This window comes from Bos mutus, chromosome 7 (assembly GCF_027580195.1).
Source record: "Bos mutus isolate GX-2022 chromosome 7, NWIPB_WYAK_1.1, whole genome shotgun sequence".
In the NCBI taxonomy this organism is placed as follows: domain Eukaryota; kingdom Metazoa; phylum Chordata; class Mammalia; order Artiodactyla; family Bovidae; genus Bos; species Bos mutus.
In genome coordinates this window covers 33,219,599-33,244,179 of record NC_091623.1, presented here as the reverse complement: position 1 = coordinate 33,244,179, position 24,581 = coordinate 33,219,599, and the positions used below count along the sequence as shown (strand labels likewise).

Below are 24,581 nucleotides of genomic sequence, written 5' to 3'. Positions count from 1 at the left end.
GTCAAGTGGTTATATGTCAAGTCAGCTAGGCTGTAGTGCCAAGATATTTGGTCAAGCATTAGCCCAGACGTTGTTATAAAGGTATTTGTGAAGATGTAATTAATATTTAAACCACTGACTTTGGGTAAAGCAGATTATGGTCCAAAATGTGGATTAGTGTCTTAAGAGAAGAGACTGAGGTCCTCGGAAGAGGAAGGAATTATGCCTTTGGACCCAAGATTGCAACATCAGTTCCTGCCAGGATTTCCTACCTTCCATCCTGCCTTGAATATTTTAGACTTGCCAGATCTCACAACTGTGTGGGCCAATCCCTTAAGGTACATTTCAGTTTCTCTTTCTCTTTCATTCTCTCTCTCATACATTCTATTGGTTCACTTTCTCTGGAGGACCCTGAACGATACAGCTCCCAATGACCCACAGCTCTGACATCCTTGCCCTCGTTCAATCGTCTTCCCTTGATGCAGGCTGGACCAAGTAACCTGACCCAGTAATTTGTTATCTCTAACAAATAGAATATAGCAACAATAATTTTTCTTTTGCACATTGGATTCAGAGTAGGAAGACCTGTGGTCACCACTTTCTTGACCTATTCGACACACATTCGTAACTTCTGAGATGAGGATACAGAAGTGCTCTGGCTTCCACCTTGGACACCCTCTTGCATTCTCCCTTGCTGACGGTGATGGGCAGACAGCAGCAGCCATGTTGGGAGCTGCCCTGTTTACAGCCCACATGAGGAGGAAACGAGGCGTCCTCCAGCCCATGGCCAGCAAGGAACCGAATCCTGTCAACAGTCGCGTGAGAGAGCCTGCAAGCGAATCCGCCCCGGTCGAGTCTCCAGATGGCTGAGACCCTGGCCGAGATTCTCACCATGGCCTTTGTGTCAGACAACCAGCACCCAGCTAAGCTGTGCCCAAATTCCTTAGCCACAGGCAACCCGGACAATAAATGCTTGCTGTTTTAAGCCACTACATTTAGAATAATTTGTTATACAGCAGTAGATAACTAGCATAGTGCATTTCCCACTTTTAAGCTCTTGAAGATCTTAAAAGCTGTCACTCAGCTAGGATAACCGAGGTACTTACGGCAGGCGTGTGAGGTGTAAGGAAACACCAGAGCAGTCCTTGTGATTATCTGAAAATACACACAAAAAATACACATCTTAAATATGAATAATGAATTTCAAACTAAAAATGTTAATTAATAACTCAATACTAAATTTAAAAACCCTATATATTTCACTTGTATGGTGTTTTACAGTTTACAGAGTACTTTCATACTCATAAAATCCATTTAATTCCAATGTATCACAGAGCAACAAGAGAACTATCATTTCAAGTAGTCTGTAGCTTTTTCTTGACTCATCAAACTGACTGGTTATCTGCTTCCTAGCAGACACACTAAAATTCTAGTCATAAGCTCACAAAAGAAAACTATGCCCACTCTCTATAAACTATCTGTATTGTTGAAACATCCAGAAAAGCTCATGAACTGAATTGGTTTTGTTCTACTGGGATCCAAAGAGTTAGCTTTTCTACTTTTCAAAAACTGAATTAGTCCATAATTTGGGCTTTCAAGGTATTACCATTTTTTAGTCTGTAATGTCTCAAATTTATGTATAGGAATCACCCTACTTGGTTTCTAAGCCTCACTCAATCCTGCCTTCTAAATAGGAACCTGATGTTCATTCTTTTTATACCCTAACTTCAGTGGAAAGTGAGTATCTCTGTACCTTTGCCAAGGACATTTCAGAGACCTCTTACACATCCTCTCTCTTCTTTCTTCCTTTGTCTTTCTCAGGTAGAAGGAAGACAGAAATGTAAATCACCCATCCAAATTCTTATCTCTTTTGAACTTGCTGATCTTTAACCACAGACACCATGAATAGTAACTCAGACTTACTCATTCCTTCCATTCCTGTATACGTTAAATTCTTTCTAAGAATTTTGTTCTAAGGAATTATAAAACCTTATATCTCAACTTTGAGTTGATTTTAATATAACTATTGAGTGTGTACAAGAATGATAGATTTATATTAGAAATTAGGAAGTGAAGTATACTAATAACAGCATATAGTTTTTTTAGGAAAAAATTTTCCTTTCATCTGTAATTCTCATAAGAAAAGCCAAGGTAACCTCACATAAAAATGTACAATAACAGGTAACTTAACTAGTAACATAGACATGTTGATTTACCATAGATAAAGTTTAGGCAAAGTATAAAAAGTCATATTTAATACTTCAGTAGTAAAACACAAAGGAAATTTCATTGTATAGTATTAAGCTTGATCTTCACAAAAATAGTACAGAAATAAATGCAATGATGAACATTTTATATTTAATTTTACATTTAACATTACATTAGTGTCAATTTACAAAGAGACTTTGTCCACTCTCCTAAATCAATTTCAGTGAGATCCTATTTTCATAATAATTTCATTGAATTCTTTTTTAAAAAATTTCAACTGAATTTTAAATAGATGAGAAAACAGTAATAAACAAAAGAATGAATACAACAGGTTTATCTTAATTTTTGCCTATGCTTTAGAAATAGAAAGGAGATTTGAATATTATTGTTTAATTTATTAAAATTGTTTATTGTTGAGAACAAGTTTCCCTAAGTGCACTGATTGAGACTTAGTAGATACACCTACTCTGTACTACTTTCAAAATGGTTAGCCATTGGATTCACCCAGAATTACCTAAGTATCTCCACTGATCAAAAGAGAATAGTGGAAAGTGTATCATTCATTTATACCAAATGAATTCTACACTCCAGAGACTCACCTAAATAGCTGAATTGTTTTCAGAAAACATTTATCCTGTGTATAAAAAACTATCTAAGTATAAAAAACTATCTATTGTCTAAGGGTATTTCGAGAAATGGTAATCATCTGTTCATTCAGTGAATATTCACTGAGCTTTGCTATATTCTTCACAATTGGGATACAGTGAAAAGCAGCAGGTCCAGATCTCCTGCTCTCATGGTGTTTCCGCTCTTGTGGGAGTGGAGACACAGGGAAATGGGGTAGGAGGGACAAGGAGAAACAAAATACCAAGCACATAAACATGATAAAATCACGCCGTGAACTCAACAGGATCATATGACCCTGGGTAGCTGTTTTACCTACTGAGGTCCAGGCAGGATACCGTGGCCAAGAGGCAGGAGACTGCCTAGGCCATGCAGAGTATCTTAAGATTCTGGGTTTCATTTTCCGTCTCCCAAGAAGCCGCTGGAAGATTTTAAGCAATGGAGGACAGGATCATAGAACGTGTCCACTTAGCACATTATCTGGCACTTACAGATGACTCATTAATTACTGAATGGTCAGGTTTTGTAATTTTTTATTTTAATTAATAATACCAGGTGAGAATTTCTCCCACTCCCCTAATGTCCAACCAAGCAAAAGGTTCTAAGTGCAATGAGAACTGTCTTCTTGGTTTTATATTATACTCTTGCTTTCAAAGAATCAAGTTAATCACATTTTGATGTTCAACTTGGCTAATATTCTTTACCACGACTTCAAAAAAACTCCGTGAGAAAAATAAATAAGTTAATTAACACATTACGGCAACTATTAAATAATTTATCATTAAAGCTGAAATATGTCACCAAATTAAATGTAGTAGGAATGTTATTAACAGTAACATGCCAGCTATTGCCAGTAACTGATCATCCTCTTAGATAAAGTTCTTGATTATAATTGTCTAAACAGTAGATTTTTACTCAAAAGCATGAAAGTAAGTCAAAAATAACTTTTAATTTGAAGACATTTTCTAAGCACACATCAAAATTTTCACCAAATTAAAAGATAGCAAATTAAATAATTTCTATATAATTGCTATTTGCTTCCCTACAGAGATTTAAAAGTGATCAATCAATGTCATATTCTGTAAGACCGTCAAGGATATCACACAAAGTAACTACACACAAATAACTAATCAGCTAAAAATTCAAGTAGTAATATGAGAAGCTCAACACATTCTGGAGAAAAACATACTGAACTTCTGACTTAGGTATTACAATGACTTAAGGGAAAATTGAATCTCGAGACTCTTAAGTTTTGTTTTACAGAATGTACATCTTGTATAGAGCTTCCTAGGTAGCTCAGTGGTAAAGAATCCACCTGCCAATGCAGGAGACGTGGGTTTGATCTCTGGGTTGTGAAGATCCCCTAGAGCAGGAAATGGCAACCCACTCCAGTATTCTTGCCTGGGAAATCCCATGGACAGAGGAGCCTGGCAGGCTACAGTTCATTGGGTCAGAAAAGAGTTGGACACAACTCAGGGACTAAACAACAACAAAATCTTATATGGTTAGAAGGCTAGTGAATATACAAAGTGAAAATCTTACCTGTTTAACAAAAAGCTTCAGAAATCAAAATATACAGAAGGAAAACTGGTGAAGAAACACACTTAAAAAAATCACACTAAATAGAGTTCCTTAGTCATGGATGAAAGAATTTGTTTCCATCAAATTTACCTTGTGAATTTGAACCACTGAGTCAGCAAAAAATGAGGCATTCTAAAAAAACTGCTGTGTGCATGTGTGCCTATGTGTATGAGTGTTTAGATATTATGCTTTATGCTTTAGATAGAAACATCACACTTTAGATATATATATCAGTATTTATCCATGGAGTAACAATCACAAGACCAGCTGAGTAACTTGAGGAAATTCTTTAACTTAGTAATGGATAAATATTTTAATGGTGATATTTTAGTTGAGCAACATGCTAAGAGTTATCACAAAGTAAAGAAAATACTTATAAAGCATATTCATATACATTTTTTATATTGGCTATGAAAATATATTCATTATTTCAAAATCAAATTTTCTTATTGTAAATCACTATGATTTCTTCCAGTTTGACTTTCTACAGTTTGACCTAAGGAACCCATGTGTTTGCATATACATACATTGAGAAGTTTCAGCAAGAGTAAACTGAACTCCCTCAAACAAGGAAGGTTGTCTGGAGGTCTGGAGGGCTCCAGGATCCATAGCTATTCCTATGGCAAGTGGCAGCTTTGGAGAGAAGCATATTTCAGCCTAGCGTTTGGTGTGGAGATTATGACCTTTTAACTCCAACACGATCCCAGCCACACTTATGCAATATTATTTCCATAACCTCCACACTGATCTTACTTCTGAACTCAGAAACTTCCACTGGTTTTGCATATTTTACTGATGATTTCCAGTGGGCTCTGACTTTGCTTGCCCTTCTATTGTAACACGGCACTTCAGCCACAAGTTAGGAAGCCTCATAAGAATTAATTCATTTCAATTCACTAGGCTATAAATGAAGTCTGTCTCTTAAAACGGATGACGCTTTAAAGGTTTATTATCATAAAGAAACACATCAGTGCTTCTGCTAATATTTTACCACGCACGATGAAAAAAATGCAGTCAGGACTGAGATAGTTAAGAAAGGTACAGAAAATGAACTTGAGTATTGAAATCATATGCTGGTTGAAAAAGCTAGTCGAGAAATGTAATTCTGTGACTAGGATGAAAGTAAACAGAAGCGAGGCGAGGAATAGATGGAAAAATTGAAGCATGCCAGAAGACCAGAGAAACGGAACACCACAGCTTAAGTAAAGATTGAACAGTGATGGGTGAAATAACTGAAATGGCCTGAAATCACAGGATTGAATGTCTGAATGAAAGGTAGAACAGGAAGTGAGGACTATTCTCTTGACTTACATTTCAACATAAATGTTGCACATTTCCAATGTACAATATGTAAGGTTTGTTGGGTGGAAAGTTTAGAATTAATCTTTACAGTTCATTCACACACAGATGTTTGACTATAGCACCTTACAAAATCATCACCAGTTTCCACTAGGTCCTCTCTGAGTTCCTTTGTTTAAAAGGGGTAGGATCTAAAAAGTTATGTATTTAATATCTGGTAGACTAGTACTCGTGATCAATACTGACACCACTAAGAAACTTCAGACTATAAATGAGACACCTACGTAAAGAATGTGCACTCTATTTGGATCACAGAAAATAGCCAATAAATATAAGTTACTATGACGATCATTCTTTTTTATTGGTAGATTCTAAAAAATTTCAGAACATGGATATTTTACTTTTAAGAAATATATTTTCAAAGCTATTGGTCAGGAATTTCTTTAACTGAAGAAACTGAAGCACATCACATTTTTCCAACTTAACAGGAATGAACAAAGCGGGGGGATGGGAATCAAATAAGCAAAGAGAATTAGAATTGGAATGGTATGCTAAAGACATTGCACAAAATAGGTATTTTGAAAATAGAAACAGAGATGCTGATTCAGAAAGGTACAAACTAGGGAGACACAGAACAGAGTCATCAGTGATACCGTGGAATGTCAGTGAGACAAAAACATCATGGTCTGGCTAAAATGAGATTCTTGTGTTGGGACTACAGGACCTTGAAGAAGTTGACAATGCACTATTTCAAAGTCCTTCCACGACTTTTAGTAATATAGATCCCCTTGACCAGACTCAAGATAACCTGTTTCTTTCTAAGTTCTGGACTAGAGGAAGTTAGTTCAGCAGGATTAAGGCAATTTTTATACTGATTTTGAAATTGTTCTTTTCATTTACATTTATTCACTTGTCCTGTATAGCCATTATCATGTAAAAATGTTGACAGCTCTTCTTTCCAGGTATCTTTACTTATTTCAGTCTTTTTCAAAAACAAATTGTTCTTTTACTGTACTGGGCTGTGGGTGCATGCTCTCTCCAAGGTACACTGGTGAACACCTGACTTTCAGCTATTAATGTTTTGTATTTACAGAAGATTGAACGCAAGATATCCCTGTTAAAGGGATCTTTCATGACTGCTGTTCTCTTTCATTAAGAAATACTTTTAGCTTGATTGATTTAAAGAAACAGTGATTAAACTTCATTCACTAAATAAGGACTAGATGACATTGGGAGGTATATTTCATTTTATGTCATTACAGTCCATTATAATGTCATATGTAGATACTGGAACTTTTTGTAATGGTGAAGATATTAACAGTGAAAATGTTAGAGTCATTTTTAAAAAGAAAATCAAGTAAAATCAAGTCTACTAATGTCTTAGAAGCACATCAAGCCATAGAAGTACTGGTGGTCCATTGGTTAAGACTTCTAAAGAATCATCTGATAATGAAAGAAACAAGTATTTCCAGGCTTTGGATGAAAACTGAAAATAACATTCAGTCAGAATCTAATCTTGAGTCAGATGAAAACTGGATGATTGCTCCACAAGGGTTTCAGCTTCTCTTTTTGGGAAATTGTTCTCTGCTTAGGCAGAGATGTATAACCACAGCAAGGTATTTTATCAAATATATAGACTCATTGAATTTCAGAAGAGGAAGGCACCCTGGAGATGATGGAGTTCAACTCTTACACTTTATAGACAGGGGAAAAGTAGCAACTGAGATTCAATCTTGACCAAAGTAATTCAGCTAACTGGTGATACATCTGGGTATCAACACTAATCGATACTAATTCTCAAAAGTCAGTATTTAGTAAACATTATTTACTTAAAAAAAAAAAAAAGTATTCCATTTCTTAGAGACTTCCAAGGAATTTTATCTAGGAAACGTCCTGAAACTAAGATACAAGAATTAAGCAAGGATGGATACATAACCAGTGGTACTTAAGGATACCCACTTAGGTAGGAAGTTCATTTCTCTTAATGGGAGGTGGATGCATGGGATATGAGGTTATCCATTCCACACTATTTAGCTTGCTTTTCTAATAATAGCTTTTAGCTCCTACTTGGATTCATAGCTAAGTAGTAAGGATGTGGAATAATGCATGATAATAACCTATTACATCTTAGGTCCTTAAAAGTCTGCTGCCTTCTCCTAATCTTTCCCTCAAGAGATATATTTCATGAGCTCATCTTCTCCTGGATGCTTCCTGCTTCAATAAAAAAAAAAATAGGTTAATCATTGATCCTAAGGGAACCAATGTGTTGTTACAACATCCCACTAATTGGAAAAGTCCTTCAGAAAGACAGTCATAGCATGGATTTCAACTCACTGCACTCTCCTCAGAAGGTAAAGGATAAAGCACACCCATTATCTACTATCCCCACCACAGTTTTAGATGATGGATCCTTTCCTCATGGAAGTACTAAAAAGCATGCCTGGAACCACAGTCAAGTCTTATGAAAAACAAAGAACTAAGATCTTTAATATCAAAAACATATTTTAGGAAATGTGTGAGCAAACAGTAAATTGTCTCATACCCTTCCACCCTCTCAGAGTGTTCTGAACAGAATTTAACGATCTCTTTCTGTTTTTCTGCCTGTGTTGAATTAACAGAAAAAGAATGATTTAGGGGTATAAGACACACCAATAATTTTTCAATAATGTACGTTCACAGATTTCTTAATAACAATTTGAATGCTGGCTTGATCTTTACCTTATGGTTCTTTGTTCTGAATTAACACCGTTAAATGAATGGGACAGATGATGTTTTGTTTTGCTGAGATTAAATCATGGCTCCCAAAGGTGGCGAGGAATAGATTACTTGGGGATTCATTTCAACAGTCAGGGAACATTTCATATACTCAAAATTACTTGGAGAATCCCTTAGGAGAGTGGAGAGTGAGGTCTCCTAGTAGATGCAACACAGCCAGCTTCCTTGGCACTGGAGTAGACTGCTGTCATTTCTGTCGGTTGAGCCATATTTTATTTTTTTAAAGTTATTTCCATACAGTTGGACTGTGCTGTTATATAAAAAGGGTTATTTCTGTGCATCTGAAAGCCTGCTGCAGCAGAGATGACACAAGAATCAGAGGCAAAGAGGAAGCCACGGCGGGCACAGCAGACCGGGGTCCTATGTTCATTCTGAGCCCAGGCACGTTGAATGGAACCCTGGTTTTAATGAAGATAAGACACAACTCCTTTATTGTTTTTGGTACTCCCGGACTATAAACGCAGGTCCTGCAGTCACTTAACAGTACTCGGTAAAATGATGATTCTCCAAACTAACCCAAACAGGCATATATCAAAGTTTTTTGTTAAGAGTTTCTGCAAAATAAGATCTCAGTCACAAGATTTCTCCTAGAGAATTCACTGAGGGCATATTTTCATCATCTTAGGACTCTCCAGTTACAGATACATTGATATAAAATTGTCTCCACTCAAAAAGCACTAACATCTTAAGCTGTCACGGCAAACGTGTATCTGGTGGGCAAATACAGCCGAAATGGGGGCACTGTTAATACATGACAGAAACTGCACAGAGGTGTTCCTGGAGGCTGCAAAAAGCTGGCTTAGAGACAAGCTTCGGTGCTAAATAAACCAGCACTACAAAAATAAAAAAAAATCTTCAAAAAGGAATTCCTTTTGAAGCTGTCACTGCAGTGAGTCAGCCTCCTTTGATTTTGTATTCACTGCCGTGGGACTAGAAATTACTAGCTTCCATTTGTCCTGTGGCAAGGAAGAGAAAATGCATTTATCCATCCTGCAAGAAGATGACTTTCACGAATGATGGCTTGTGCTGTTCCCAAAAGAGATCAAATGGAAGGCAGGCAGGCAGGCTCATCAGCAAGCTTTTATAATCGCTGTGTGTGCAGAGGATGTTACGGCAGGACAAATGTCGGGGCACGTTCCTCTTTCCATCTCTTATGAATGCAGAGGAAAGACTCCACGGTGAAGCTTAGGGTTCACACTGGTTCTTCTCTCAGAATGATGAGCCTGCTCTAGAATCATACTTCTAAGAGAGTAAAATTAAAAGACGAAACCCCCCAATCCTAAGTAAATACAGAATTTTAAAAAACATAGCATGGAGTTTTTAAAATGATTGATTGTTTTTTGAACTTTTTGTTGAACTATAATATACAGAATAGGGCACAAATCATAAGGTATAGCCTGAGAATTTTAAGAAAACTAACACATTCCATTCAGATCAAGAAGCAAAAAGCTCTCTACTTGTGGCCCCTTCCCAAGGCATTAAGTTTTAAATCTTTACTTGGTGTACACAGCATAATTAAACATGCACTTGTCTTTCCAAAGATGCTGTCTTTTAGCACTTTAGCCTGTCCACTAGCTTCATGGGCTTTGGTTGGCAGTTTTTAAATATGATACCTGGTTGTGTGTGTTCAGTCGCTCAGTCGTGTGAGACTCTTTGCGACCCCATGGACTGTAGCCCCCCAGGTTCTTCTGTCCATGCGATTTTCAGGCAAGAATACTGGAGTGGGTTGCCATTTCCTCCTCCAGGGGATCTTCCTGACCCCAGGGATCGAACCCGCGACTCTTGCATCTCCTGAATTGGCAGGCAGGTCTCCTTTATCACTGTGCTACCTGGGAAGCCGTATACCTGGTTGCTGCTGCTGCTAAGTTGCTTCAGTCGTGTCCAACTCTGTGCGACCCAATAGACGGCAGCCCACTAGGCTCCCCCGTCCCTGGGATTCTCCAGGCAAGAACACTGGAGTGGCTTGCCATTTCCTTCTCCAGTGCATGAAAGTGAAAAGTGAAAGTGAAGTCGCTCAGTCGTGTCTGACTCCTAGCGACCCCATGGACTGCAGCCCACCAGGCTCCTCCATCCATGAGGTTTTCCAGGCAAGAGTACCGGAGTGGGGTGCCATTGCCTTCTCCAATGCATGAAAGTGAAAAGTGAAAGTGAAGTCGCTCAGTCGTGTCCGACTCCTAGCGACCCCATGGACTGCTGCCTACGAGGCTCCTCTGTCCATGGGATTTTCCAGGCAAGAGTACTGGAGTGGGGTGCCATTGCCTTCTCCAATACCTGGTTACTAATAGTTATTTTATTATTTCCCCTTTCTCTCAGTGAAAAGTCCTATCAAACTCTTTTTACTTCATATGCATATGTCAGTTTTTAATATATATTCATCTTTAGAGTGGAAATCTTAAATTTTTTTTTTTTTTTGCAATCTCTCAATTATCTGTTCTTCCCACTGAGGGCAGAATGTAACTGCACAAGTCTAGGAACCACAGAAAGGAAGAATAAGTTATGGAATGAAAAGGAACTTTAAGAGTTTTAATCAAAGAAACTTAATTTGAGATATAAAGCTAAAATCACATGTCTCATATAAAGTGCTCCATTATGCATTTTTGAATTGTCTTGAGGGTATGTTTTTATATACATAAAAGGCTTATCTTTCACCTTCTATGGAATTCTCAATTACTTTCTGCAATAATGTGTTCTCCCTTCTTTATTTAACCGAAACCTCTAAGTGCTCATAAATGATAAACAAAGAGAGGGTAACCTAGCAGCAACACCATCCTGTTTTCTTTCGCAAACAGGAAGCTGATGTGGCCCAAATGCTGTAATTTAGTTGGAATATACGTTTTTTGAACTTCAACCTAAAATCAGTGGCTGTATTTGCAACACAATTATCTTCCTCAACTTAAAATACTACATTGTGCATTGTATTTTGGTTTTTCAATTAAAAAACCCAAATTTACATATAATTATGCATGCATTTAGTCTGGGGTATTAATTAGGAAATATACGTTGAATATTATAGCTTATATGTTTGATTCAGTGTTAATTTTTAATCATTCAATATCTTCAAGTTGTACTGTGGCATGGGGGTTATTAAAATAATTTTATAAAGCTTTTGTGAGTTAAGAACTAGTAGGGCAAACACTGAAACCCTTCAGTGACCCAAATTATCAGTCCAAATTTCCTGAGCCCGTGAGCAAATCTTCACACTGTAAGATAAAGGTTTTGTTTGGAAGGATCTGCAGTTACTACTTAGATTTTATGCTCGTTTCTGCCATTATAGGTGATGTGTTACACTTCGGTTGGAAAAAGAAGAGTAAGTAATATTTGCAAAGAAATGGAGCTAGAAAAGTGTGGGGGAGGGTGACATCCCTACAGGAAGACAGACTCTGGAAAATTTCCAAAGAGGGACAGAAGAAGAATTCATTTAGAATGAGAAGAAATAAGGAGCAGGATGAAGGGTTTCCAAATTGGATGAAGAGGAGAGGAATGTTTCAGTTGGCAGAAAGAGGGAGGTGAGAAGGGTCTCTTCCAGGCCTACGGAAGGTTGGACTTTTATTTTTCTAACAGGATTATTTTGTAAATGTCATTAAAGCAATATTTGAATAGCTTTCGTTAAATGTCTTTTTGGTAATGTACTTATTTAGGGTATCTCTTGCATTTTATAAGCAAGACCGTCAACCACCATAAGAAAGGAATTAATAGAAAGCAGGAAATGGAATGGACAGATGCTAGCACTTCTGTCTCACAACTGCCATCTCTTACCAGAATTCCTTAACACAGTAAACAAACATGAACGTGCCGAGGCGATGAGGGGACCAGTAAGGGAGGCCGTGGACACCAGCCTGAGCATTCATGGAGTGCGCGGAAAAATGCCTCGAGTCTCCTAATTCCGGTGTGAGCCCACAGGCAAGTAACTTTATTTCTCCTCTTAATTTATTTTGGTTAAAAATGAAAGGTTATCTGGTATTAATTTAAATGAAATTAATTAGTGACTATGTACCCCTGACCTGCTTCAAAAAGGTGTTAATAATTATGGGTGATTAAAACAGCACGAGCTGCAAAGTGGTACGTGAAGGCAAAGTATAGGCCTGTCTTGGAAACAACTAGAAAATAAAGGCAAAATATGAAAGCTTAAATAGTATTAGGGAAATTTTTTTTCCTAAAAGACATCACTTAAGCTAAATATTACATTGTTCAATGTTACATTGCTTTAAAAAACACATTTTAAGGAATAAAGAACACTCTGAATACATTCTTTAAAAAGCAATAATACTGCAGGGCTTTCTGCATCTTCTCATAACCAAATGAATGAAAACGCAAGTCTTGAAACTTAATGACCATATTTAGGTATTAAAATAAACAGGTGTTCCACAGAATGAATGAGATGAATAAGGACCATTAGTCTTCCAAACTGAAGATGAATAACAAAATTGAAATTCAGGAAGCTAGAGAATCAGGGAGCTTACATTTATGTGATGAGACTAACAAAAGCCAAAAAAAAATACTGCAGGAAAAAAGACTTCATCTGGATCATTTGAGAGGTATCGAACAGTCCTAAAATCATTCCTGTGATTCACAACAAGCTGCTTGAGTATAATGAAGGTTTCAGAAGAACATGAAGAACATCCTATTATAATTCTTCTGAAATCAGAGGGATTATCAAGCAACCTGGTGTAGAATTATCCCTCCATAAGGGAAGTGGATTCCTTCATATATCAGAATGAGAAAGAATACATGAGATGAGGTGAACACTCCAGCCTCTACTCATATTTATTCTATTGGGCAAGGATGATTTGTGTGGAATTTCTAATTTGTAGTTTGTTAAAGTTCATGTCCTCTTTGTTCCTAGTGGTTCAAAGGACTTGAAGAAGGACTGACTCCATTATTTGTTTTATATAGTCAGGACATGAACTTTGACAAACTACAAATTAGAAATTCAACACAAATTAAATTCTTCTAGTTTTTAATACCACTGGACTAGTAGCTATACCACCTCAGGCAAGTCACTTAACCTTTCTGAGTATTGATTTCCATTTCTGTAAACTGGAGGGGCTGAGCTAGATGGAGACGTCTCTTCCAGTCACACTTCTACCATCCTAAAGGCTAAGTCTGTGGTGTTAAAAGCAAATGTTTTAAAAATGAATTAGTACATGAGACATAAGATCTATGGTTTTTACCCTTAATGGAAGAAAGTGAAAGTCATGGTTTCCTTTTCCACAATGCCTTTCAGCCGTGTTCCAATCTCATCCCTTTTGAAAATGCCTAAGAGGCTACGGAATTTCATGCAGGTTGAACAGTACCTTCCTGCCAATCATTTATCTCTCACAGTTGGTCTCATGGTCTCTGCCATTCTCTTACTTTCTAGTCTCTGTCACCCCATATATTCCACTTAAAAATTTAAAAAAATGTAAAAAATGGAAGGATATAATTTATTTTTGTTCACTTTTTGAAAACATTTATCTTGATTAAGTGTCAAGAAGGAACATTTGCATCCCTATATAGGAAGGGATGTCTCCAAGAAAGTCATACATGCACTCAAAGTGCCTTCTCTATATTACTAGAATAGAATCTTAAAATCCAAACACCAAATTTTGTGAAAATGTTAAGAATAAACATAAACTCTCTTTCAAATTTCTAAGTGAAATAAAAAAGTAATAGAAAAACCAGACGGTAATTAAATGCATTTCCTTCTTTCAGAGCTCCCCTTTTCTTAAGAGAATTGAGATTTAATTATACTTATTGTGATAAATGCAAATTATTCTGCTCATGGCCCAAGCCTCAGGAGATTTCCCTGACATACCTGGAGTACAGGGGGGGAAAAAAAACACAAAACCTAGAAGAAAATTTAATCCTCTAGGAAAATCTGAGACTCGGTTGTCAAACTGTAGTTTGCATAAAAGTCAACTGGGGAGCTCATTAAAATTTCAGAATGCTGAGCTCAGGGGTGTGCTGATAACACACAGGCTGTCTGAAAAAAATATACATGTGTGGGTAAATACACATTTATTATAATTTTTATTAACATAAAAGATGTGTAGGACACAACTTATAAAAATAATAAAATAAATAATACTATTTATCATAAATTCCATATAACCAGATGAATTTCACAGAATTATTTCCTTAATTTTTGCTGAACTTTTCTTAGCTCGCCTATGGTTATAAATGATGAGTGAGTCCTTCAGATAAGAATGTTTGTTGATATCCTGCTTTATTGAAATAACAAAGAGATAGGCTCAAACCACTTGCTAATCAGCAAAGTGAGCAAAATCTTTGCAGTGTTGGATAGTAGTTTTTGAATTGAAAAAATATTTTGTAAAGTATTTTGGCTATTCACAATAATCTGCACTACTAACATAGTTTTCATTATTTTCTTAAATCTAAACAACAAAATAATTTATGAAGCACTGATTTGTAGCGCTTGTCAATTTCAATGGTGTAAAATTTCCCACCATGACTGATTTCAAGCTATCAATGGGACATTGCTGAACACTGGGCTGGGAAAAGATGAGCCATTCGTGCACCATTCTATAGTATTTCCACCGTACAGATCAATAGACATAATACCAACCAGAGTGAAGATAATAGTAAAATGTAGTAAGATAATTAGAGGATGATGATCTTTGAGTACTTATTGCCTTTGTTTTTCATCACAGCTATACTTAACAATGGACTTCCTTGGTGGCTCAGCTGGTAAAGACTCCACCTACAATGCAGGAGACCTGGAGGTCACCTGGAGAAGGGAAGGGTAACCCACTCCAGAATTCTTGCCTGGAGAATCCCACGAACAGAGGAGCCTGTTGTGTCCAAGAGCCTGACACGGCTGAGCAGCTAAGCACACATGCGCACTTGACAATGAGCTCACGAAACAGCTGAAAATTAACTACTGGCTCTTTCTGGTCAATATGAGACAGTTTCAGGACACAACTGCCAGTCCTCGACTTCTTGTGCATTTGATTCAGTAGGTCTGGTTGAAACTAGGAATTTTCATTTTAAAAAGCACCCCGAGGAGATTCTGGCACAAGTAGTTGACAGATAAGATTCTGAGAAATTCTGACACAGACTACTATGTACTTTAAGAGGTAATTCTATTAAGAACATTTCGCTAATTCTAATTGTTTTAATGGAACATTAAAAAGAGTTCCTTGATTTAAGTAAACACTGGGTAAAATGTTTCAACTATGAAAACGTCTAGTGCCAGGTTAGCCCCTTGGACTGCAAGGAAATCAAACCGGTCCATCCTAAGGGAAATCAGTCCTGAATATTCATTGGAAGGACTGATGCTGAAGCTGATGCTCCAATACTTTGGCCACCTGATGCGAAGAACTGACACACTGGAAAAGACCCTGATTCTGGGAAAGACTGAAGGCAGGAGGAGAAGGGGACGACAGAGGGTGAGATGGTTGGATGGCATCACTGACTTGATGGATGTGAGTTTGAGCAAGCTCTGGGAGTTGGTGATGGACAGGGAAGCCGGGTATGCTGCAGTCCATGGAGTTGCAAAGAGTCGGACACAACTGAGTGAACTGAACTGAGTGCAGGTAAGGATATTCACCATGGACTGCTCATTCACTATGGACTGTAAATTGGAAAAATCCTTCTGTTGGGTAATTTGGTGGAATCTCTTAAGGTTTCAATACTCTATAACCCTAAAATCCCATTTTTAGAAATTTACCCTGCAGTAGCAATCATGTTTTTCCAGTGGTCATGTATGGATGTGAGAGTTGGACTGTAAAGAAAGCTGAGGGCCAAAGAATTGATGATTTTGAACTGTGGTGTTGGAGAAGACTCTTGAGAGTCCCTTGGACTGCAAGGAGATCCAACCAGTCCATTCTGAAGGAGATCAGCCCTGGGATTTCTTTGGAAGGAATGATGCTAAAGCTGAAACTCCAGTACTTTGGCCACCTCATGCGAAGAGTTGACTCATTGGAAAAGACTCTGATGCTGGGAGGGATTGGGGGCAGGAGGAGAAGGGGATGACAGAGGATGAGATGGCTGGATGGCATCACTGACTCGATGGACTTGAGTCTGAGTGAACTCCGGGAGTTGGTGATGGACAGGGAGGCCTGGTGTGCTGTGATTCATGGGGTCGCAAAGAGTCGGACACGACTGAGCGACTGATCTGATCTGATCTGATAAATAATGAAAGAACCTTACATGTGCTGCCGTAGAAATATGCCCAGGATACATTGTTAAATTAAAAACAACAGCAAATGCAGATCTTTGGAGAGTGTGATCTGAATTTTGTCCAAAAAAAGAAAAACAGTGCAGATATACATATCTGGGGTTTCTGTGTGTATACAGAAATGTAAAAGGGACAAGCATATGGAAAACCGGCAGATATAAATGGCAGTTACCTGGGGGGAGGGCTGGGGGTAGAAAGGGAGATGGGATTGAAGAAGGTATTGTAGATTTTTTTTTTTCATCTATACACCTTCTCTTCAATAGTTTTACTGAGATATAATGTACATACCTTACAATTGACCCCTTTAAGTCTATAATTCAATGGCTTTTTAGTATATAGATATGTGCAAATGTCACTTCATATTATATATATTTTTAAATAGGTATTGTGAGTGAGTTTTTACTTTTCTTTTTAATGGTCTTCTGTATTTTTCAAAAAATGAAAAATAAAGTTTGGGAGAGATTATTTTAATGACAAAATAAATATTCAGATATATCCAGAGTCCTTCAATTCTTGTTAGTCTTTTAACTAATTGAGGCTTCTTGTTCCCCTGGAAAGTAAGTAAAGTCGCTCAGTTGTGTCCAACTCTTTGTGACCCCATGGACTGTACCTGCCAGGCTCTCTGTCCATGGGATCTTCCAGGCGAGAGTACTGGAGTGGGTTGCCATTTCCTTCTCCAGGGGATCTTCCTGACCCAGGGATCGAACCAAGGTCTCTTGCATTGTAGGCAGACGCTTTACCATCTGAGCCACCAGGGAAATACCCCTTTTTCCCCTACTGGAACTTTTTGCAATTCCGAGGCCTGAAAAGCTCTGGAAGCCTAAAGTTTTTCTGGCTAATGTTTGGTAGCAAAATCTGATCAGAACGAATGTGATGCTACTTATTACATCTGTCTTTAACCCTCACAGTGTGACCACGTGAACACTGTGCTAAAGGAATCTTAGCATATTTGACTAGGGACAGGGTCTCAGACACCCAAAGGTGACATAATGTAATATATGATTTCCGCATTTGAATATCTTTCAAAAGGGTTTAATGTTCTTAATTCCAAATGGCATGTTTCCCAAAGCATGTGAATGAAAGTTTGGGCCCCTACCTCAAAGAATATTAGAGAAATAGAAAATGGGAGGTGGGAAGGAAGAAAGGAGACTTGCTGAATGGCATGGGAATCCCAGGGTTGAGAGAGAAAAGGGAAACTGAAGTCAAGAGCACCCTTCCCGGAACCACGGGTGCTGCCGTTCCTGGAGTTGAACTTGGAAACATGTGCGCCCTGGGGAAAAAGACCATGTTGAGAACTAACCTCCTGTATGCCATAAGGGATCAGGACTGCTGGAACGTGTGCATATCAGGGTCCTATTTAGAGAAAGCCAGGCTGAATGCTAGAAAGGGGTCTTCTCCGTCTCCTTCAGTATAGAGACAACGGTTTTCAGGCTTCTCCCTGGGGAGGGGAAGCTTTAATCACCCTCTTCCCATTCAGAATTTCAAGGGAGATTCTTACACGTGGAAAGTCACCCGGAACTCTTGAAAATACATGGGTTTAAATACCCTCAGCCACAGTATCCCTCACTCTGCAGGGGAGAGAGTAAAAGCAGGCGTGGTGTGTCTCGCTGGAAAGCACACAAGAGGAAGCTGCTTCAACAGATTGAGAGAGAAGACAGTGCAGGAAGCCCGGGGAGCGGCCTTCCACCAGAGTCCCAGCAGCTCCACAACCAGGAAACAGGAGTCGAGAGCATCTCAGTGCTTCCACTGAAGCCAGAGTAGCCTGCTTTCTACTCAGTTCAGTTCAGTCACTCAGTCGTGTCCAACTCTTTGTGACCCCATGGACTGCAGCACGCCAGGCCTCCCTGCTGCTGCTGCTAAGTCGCTTCAGTCGTGTCCGACTCTGTGCGACCCCATAGACGGCAGCCCACCAGGCTCCACCGTCCCTGGGATTCTCCAGGCAAGAACACTGGAGTGGGCTGCCATTTCCTTCTCCAATGCATGAAACTGAAAAGTGAAAGTGAAGTCACTCAGTCATGTCCAATGCCTAGCGACCCCATGCACCACAAGCCCACCAGGCTCCTCCGTCCATGGGATTTTCCAGGCAAGAGTACTGGAGTTGGGTGCCATTGCCAGGCCTCCCTGTCCATCACCAATTCCAAGAGTTTACTCAAACCCATGTCCATTGAGTTGGTGACGCCATCCAACCATCTCATCCTCTGTCGTCCCCTTCTCCTCCTGCCTTCAATCTTTCCCAGCATCAGGGTCTTTTCCAATGAGTCAGTTCTTCGCATCAGGTGGCCAAAGTTTTGGAGTTTCAGCTTCAGCATCAGTCCTTCCAATGAACATTCAGGACTGATTTCCTTTAGGATGGACTGGTGGGATCTCCTTGCAGTTCAAGCCTCTCAAGAGACTTCTCCAATACCATGGTTCAAAAGCGTTCTACTGCAATGACATAATTTGAAGTGCAGCTGCCCTGCCACCGATCTATGCTCTGCCTTGTTCAAAAATGCATTAGCAAGGGATTTTTCCTGGGCTCACAATTTCAAAGCTTTTTCCAACAGCTTGCTGGCAGTAGTTTTGTAAGAGGCAGATAAGCGGCAGGAGTCACTGTGGAATCAGAATTCCTCCAGAGTCCTGTTTTCCCTTCTCCCTGCCACTGTCCCCTTTACCTCATGCGCACTCTGCTACTGCCTCAGCTGTGGTGAAAAGGAAGCCCCTGTTTGTGCACATATGTGAGTACGGAGTGTGCACTTCATGAACGCATGATCCATGTCTACTAACACCTGTGTCTAGTAACACCCACTTGTCTGGAACTAAGCTATGCAGAAAAGTGCAAGTGTTGGTCGTGCAGTTGTATCCAACTCTTTTCGACCCTAGGGACTGTACCGTGCCAGGCTCCTCTGTCCATGGAATTCTTTATCAAGAATACTGGAGTGGGTAACCATTCCCTTCTCCAGGGGATCTTCCCAACCCAGGGATCGAATCTGGGTCTCCCGCACTGCAGGTGGATTCTTTACCACCTGACTCACCAGGGAAGCCACACGGCAACGGATCACAGCCAGGATGCAACAACACAAGAGGGCAAGAAGAAATCAAATCTGAAGGCTACCAAGTCCAGGCACCGGTGTTCCCATGATTTTATTCAAAGAACGCCCTCTAAGGGTTTCAACTCAGAGTCTGTTTACTCTAAATTGACAATTATATAAAACTTGGCTGCCGATATTCCACATTGTCAATTTAGAACGCAAGAGAAGGATGCCCAGAGGAGATCAATCTGGGAACACGGAATCTTTTTCTGAACGAAGTGTGGTCTTGTTTGCTTCTCACCCCCCTCTCTTACTGCACTGACTGTATGGGCTCCGGGGATCACAGTTACTGTTTTATTTTCATTTGCCCCCACTGGATGAGGGCAGACTTTCGTTCTCATTCATCTTCACCTCCATGCGCTGCTCTGTCTGAATTAAAACGAGTTGAAGCGGTAGCTTGACAGCTGAGGAAACTACATCAAATAGAAATAGACAGAAGAAGGCAAGAAGCCCAGTAACATGAAAAATCTGTATCTACTACTAAAATGTGGGAGGAAATTATTGTACAGTAGTTGATATCCAGAATGACAGCCCCAAATTATGATACCCACCAAAAGGATAAGAATAAACTAACATTTATTGCCAGTCTGCTCTGTGTTGGGCAGAGCATCAGGTACATAATATCTGCCACCTGTTTCACTTTCGTGAGACCCATAATATATTTGGGAAAGATTTCTGTCCAAAATATTTCAAGGTTATGGTACTTACAGTGTTAATATCTTATTTTTCTGGAAAGCTTGGCTACCGAAAATGCTTTGTTCTTTAAGGGTTCCAGCTAGGATTTTGTGATTTTTATTAATATAACCTCAGTAATTTGGAGATGAAACTTCTCAGAGCTCACTCTTATATAATGGAGCATTGAAAACAGGAGCCCTAGGCTTCATTACCCTCATTTAGAAAATAAGCATTAAACACTCACTCTAAGAAAAATGAACCTTTCCGCTGTGCTCCCAGGAAAATGCTAAAACCTAGGTGCACTGAGGGTTGTAAGGAAGGGGCAGAAGCAAGCTCTGGATGTGTGTGTGTGTGTGTGTGTGTGTGTGTGTGTGTGTGTGGTCTCTATCCCTGATAATACCTGTCAGTTTTCTTATAGGCACCAAGCACTTAGGGATGAATAGTTTATAGCTTGGAAATTCTGCCAAGTCAAAGACAGTCAGAGCTTATGCACTTGGGAAAAGAAATTCTTGCCTCCTTTTTATATCAGCTCCAACTTGAGCTGGTCAGTGCAAGGGTTTTCTGATTTGAGAAATGAAGAGTTATTGTTGGAGACTAGTAAGCTAATGCCAGAAACTCTGCAAAGAAGAGGCCCAGGTCTCTTAAGATTCCCTTGGGCCAAAACATCCAGAAGAAAAGTGGCGAGTTTCTGCAATAATCTCAGGAGAATTTTCTCTGTTGGAATAAGACGTTATTTAGAAAAAATTTGGCAATGAAAAAACTAAAGAAAGAGGACCAGGAGGAATCTCTAGTTTCCGCTATTCTAATTTTCTTAAGGGCAGGGGACTCAGTAGATTACCGACTGAGCTCTGAACAACAAAAAAGGCAGGAAGCAGGGCCCAGCTAGGAAACCTCCACTGGCACTGCGACAAACATAAACACGGTTCTGCGTCTAAATATAACAAGAAATTCTGACACCCTTGAAGGGTAACCAACATATTCTCTATATTATGGGTGACTAGGACAAAAGGTGGCATTTAGGGGAATTTTTATCACCTTAAAGCCTGTTATAGAAACTATGAGAGCGGCCAACACCGAGTGCTTACCAGATAGCTTCAGTCAGAAGCTATGATCCCACTTTACAGACGAGGAAAGCAGAGAGGTTTAGAAACTTGGTGAGGATAATAAAATGAGCAAGTGCCGTTGCCAGGCCATCTGGACTTAGAGTTTGATCATGTAACCAAAGACTATGGTGAGTTCTAATGGGGTTACATTCTGTTTTCTACAGAACATTACTTTCTAAAAAAAAAATTAAAGCTTCATTAAAATAAAAAAACAAACTCATTCTGGCCTTCCAGAGTCCCATCCAAGCCCGCCCTGGCCTCCTAACACTCCAATCTTTCTTCGTAAGGCTGGGGGCTTTGTCATGTACTCAAGCCCAGGACCCAAGTGAAAATCTGATCAGGTTACCGCTGGGAAGCACACTGAGTGGTTTCAGAACAGTCCTAACAGGATCTGTGTGGTCCGGTCCCCACCTGTCAGCTCTCTCCTCATTTCTTGCCACCTGTCCCTTGGCATTTCACACTCCGGTAAGGCTGTTGCCAAGAGTTCCTGGTGGGCCTGAGGCTCCTCACCCCAAATCCATGCACACACTTTTACTCCATCTGGAACATGTCTCCTCCCAGCCCCCACCTGACTGTAGGCTCCCGATTACCATGTCAGTTCAGTTCAGTTCAGTTGCTCAGTCACGTGCAACTCTTTGAGACCCATGGACCGCAGCACGCCAGGCCTCCCTGTCCATCACCAACTCCCAGAGTTTACTCAACTTCATGTCCATTGAATCAGTGATGCCATCCAACCATGTCATCCTCTGTTGTCCCCTTCTCCTCCCACCTTCAATCTTTCTCAGCATCAGGGTCTTTTCCAATGAGTCAGCTCTTCGCATCAGGAGGCCAAAGTATTGGAGTTTCAGTTTTAGCATCAGCCCTTCCAATGAACACCCAGGACTTATCTCCTTTAGAATGGACTGGTTGGATCTCCTTGCAGTCCAAGGGACTCTCAAGAGTCTTCTCCAACACCACAGTTCAAAAGCATAAATTCTTCGGCACTCAGCTTTCTTCACAGTCCAACTCTCACATCCATACATGACCACTGGAAAAACCATAGCCTTGACTAGACGGACCTTTGTTGGCAAAGTAATGTCTCTGCTTTTGAATATGCTGTCTAGGTTGGTCATAACCTTCCTTCCAAGGAGCAAGCGTCTTTTAATTTCATGGCTGCAGTCCCCATCCGCAGTGTGAATCCTTGCAAAGGCTCCATCTTCTAAGAAGGCTTTCCCAGACACCATCCCCCTGCCCTGCCAGGCAGACCTGCCCGCTGGTCACCCCACAGCCCCTGTGTCTGGGACGCATTTCTACTTCTGCCTAAAAACACCCTGCTCCTGTGCTTGTCTCTCCTGCGAGAATGTACTAGACTCCTCTGAGCAAGAAGATCAGCACAGCCGCACTAGCCCAGATCTGACGTAATACTGGCGTGGCATCTAATAAAGTTGGGCCCTTTTAACTGTCGCTTTTACAGCTTCACATTCTGCTCTACTTCTAAAACAAAAAGCCAAACCAAAACAAGTATTTCAGGCCACCCACAGATCAATCTTTCCTCACTACTAGACATCCCAGTCCAAGACGCACCCAGCTGGCTTCAGGGTATGTTCTCCAATAAACATCAGAAGACATTTTACCTTCACTGTTGATGCATGATTAAAGAGACGTCTTAGGCTTCCCAAGTCTCTAAAACGTTCCTTGTGTAGAAAAATGCTCATACGCTTAAACCAAACATTTTCTCACTTTTCAGCAGAGTGCAGTGATTTCCTTGTGGTGCTAATCTGCTTTTGATTTATAATTTACATTCTAAAAAAATATCATTAATAGTTTTAACATAAAGTTCGAATCTTCACTAAGATGATTATGTATATATGTACACATATATAGAACATATATAATTCATTTTTAATTATTAAAAGATATGATGCTATAATTCCACTTCTAGATTCATCTGGCAATAACTGTGAGATCACCATATAGAATCTTTTTAAAGTATAAGTCACTTCTTATTGTTACTCAAGCACATAGAGATTTACTTTAACACTTTTTTATTAGGAGGGTATGAGTAGAAGTATAGTGCACTAACTGGCAGGTACTTAACATAGTGTTTATATTAGGAGAATTTAAAAACTGAAGAGAATTATAACATTGTAAAGGGGGAAAAAAATCACACAATCCTGTCTTTCAGCTTACTGACTGCTTCCTTTTATTCCCTGTTCCTTATAACCCTTGAAAACATACAAGCATATCTATGGCTTTATGTAGTCTGTATAAAAATTTATGAGTTGCTATTTTTGTTGTTATACCATTTATTTGATTAGTCCCCTATTAAGGGACTTTCGTTAACTTTCCAGGTTTTCATATCACTAGATAATGGTATATAAATAACTGTGGGTAGGTAGCTCCTTAGAAAACAAAACTAAAAAATTCCAACAAAACCCTTCCTTTAGTTGAGGACAGAAGCCTAGAGTGAGATTTTAATGTTTTATATAAAATATATATAATATGATAAAGCTGCCTTCCAAAACACTGCACTAATTCACAGAGCTCCCCGAACTGTAGCATATTCATCTAAACCTTGGCAGCCCTGGGTTTTATAATTCAATCTCCACTCATACTCAATTAAGTATAAATGCAAAATGCCCCCGTGTTGTTTCAGTGCGATTTGATCGCACTTCCTATTCTAAGCCATCCATGTATAGCTTAAGGCACAAGATGGTATCTGTGCTACTGAATGAATTACATGGGTGACATTTTGGGTTTACATTTCTATTACATTATTATAAGATCTGTAAGTTATAGGATCAACCTTCCTCCCTCATGTGTACTATCTCTTTGAAAAACGTTTCTCAGAAAAATGAAAAATGAAAAACTAGTATAAAAGTTTCCAGTCCCTTATAGTAAAGATGATATATTTATAAATTAAACATCAGTACTTTTTCATGACCCCAAATTAAACATAAATTACAAAACGAAATTAATTCTTCATCAGTAATAAGCTAAATTATTACAGTAGTATGTTTTGAAAACTAGTATATGATGTATTTTCCCTTTGCCCTGGGGGTATCAGTGCAGTATCTGTAAGGAAGTACTACGAAGCTAGGAGGAATTAGG

General features: G+C 39.2%; 1 protein-coding gene across 11 annotated transcripts in view; it reads right to left on the bottom strand.

Annotated features, from left to right (window-relative positions):
- The window catches only part of PAM (peptidylglycine alpha-amidating monooxygenase), a 179,620-nt gene that overhangs the window by 79,202 nt on the left and 75,837 nt on the right, over nt 1–24,581 (bottom strand). For all 11 annotated transcript variants that reach the window (XM_005889799.3, XM_005889800.2, XM_070373181.1 and 8 more), the window contains exon 7: nt 1,086–1,134. In XM_005889799.3, the coding sequence (XP_005889861.2) occupies nt 1,086–1,134 (49 nt within the window). The remainder of the gene's footprint in view (nt 1–1,085; nt 1,135–24,581) is intronic.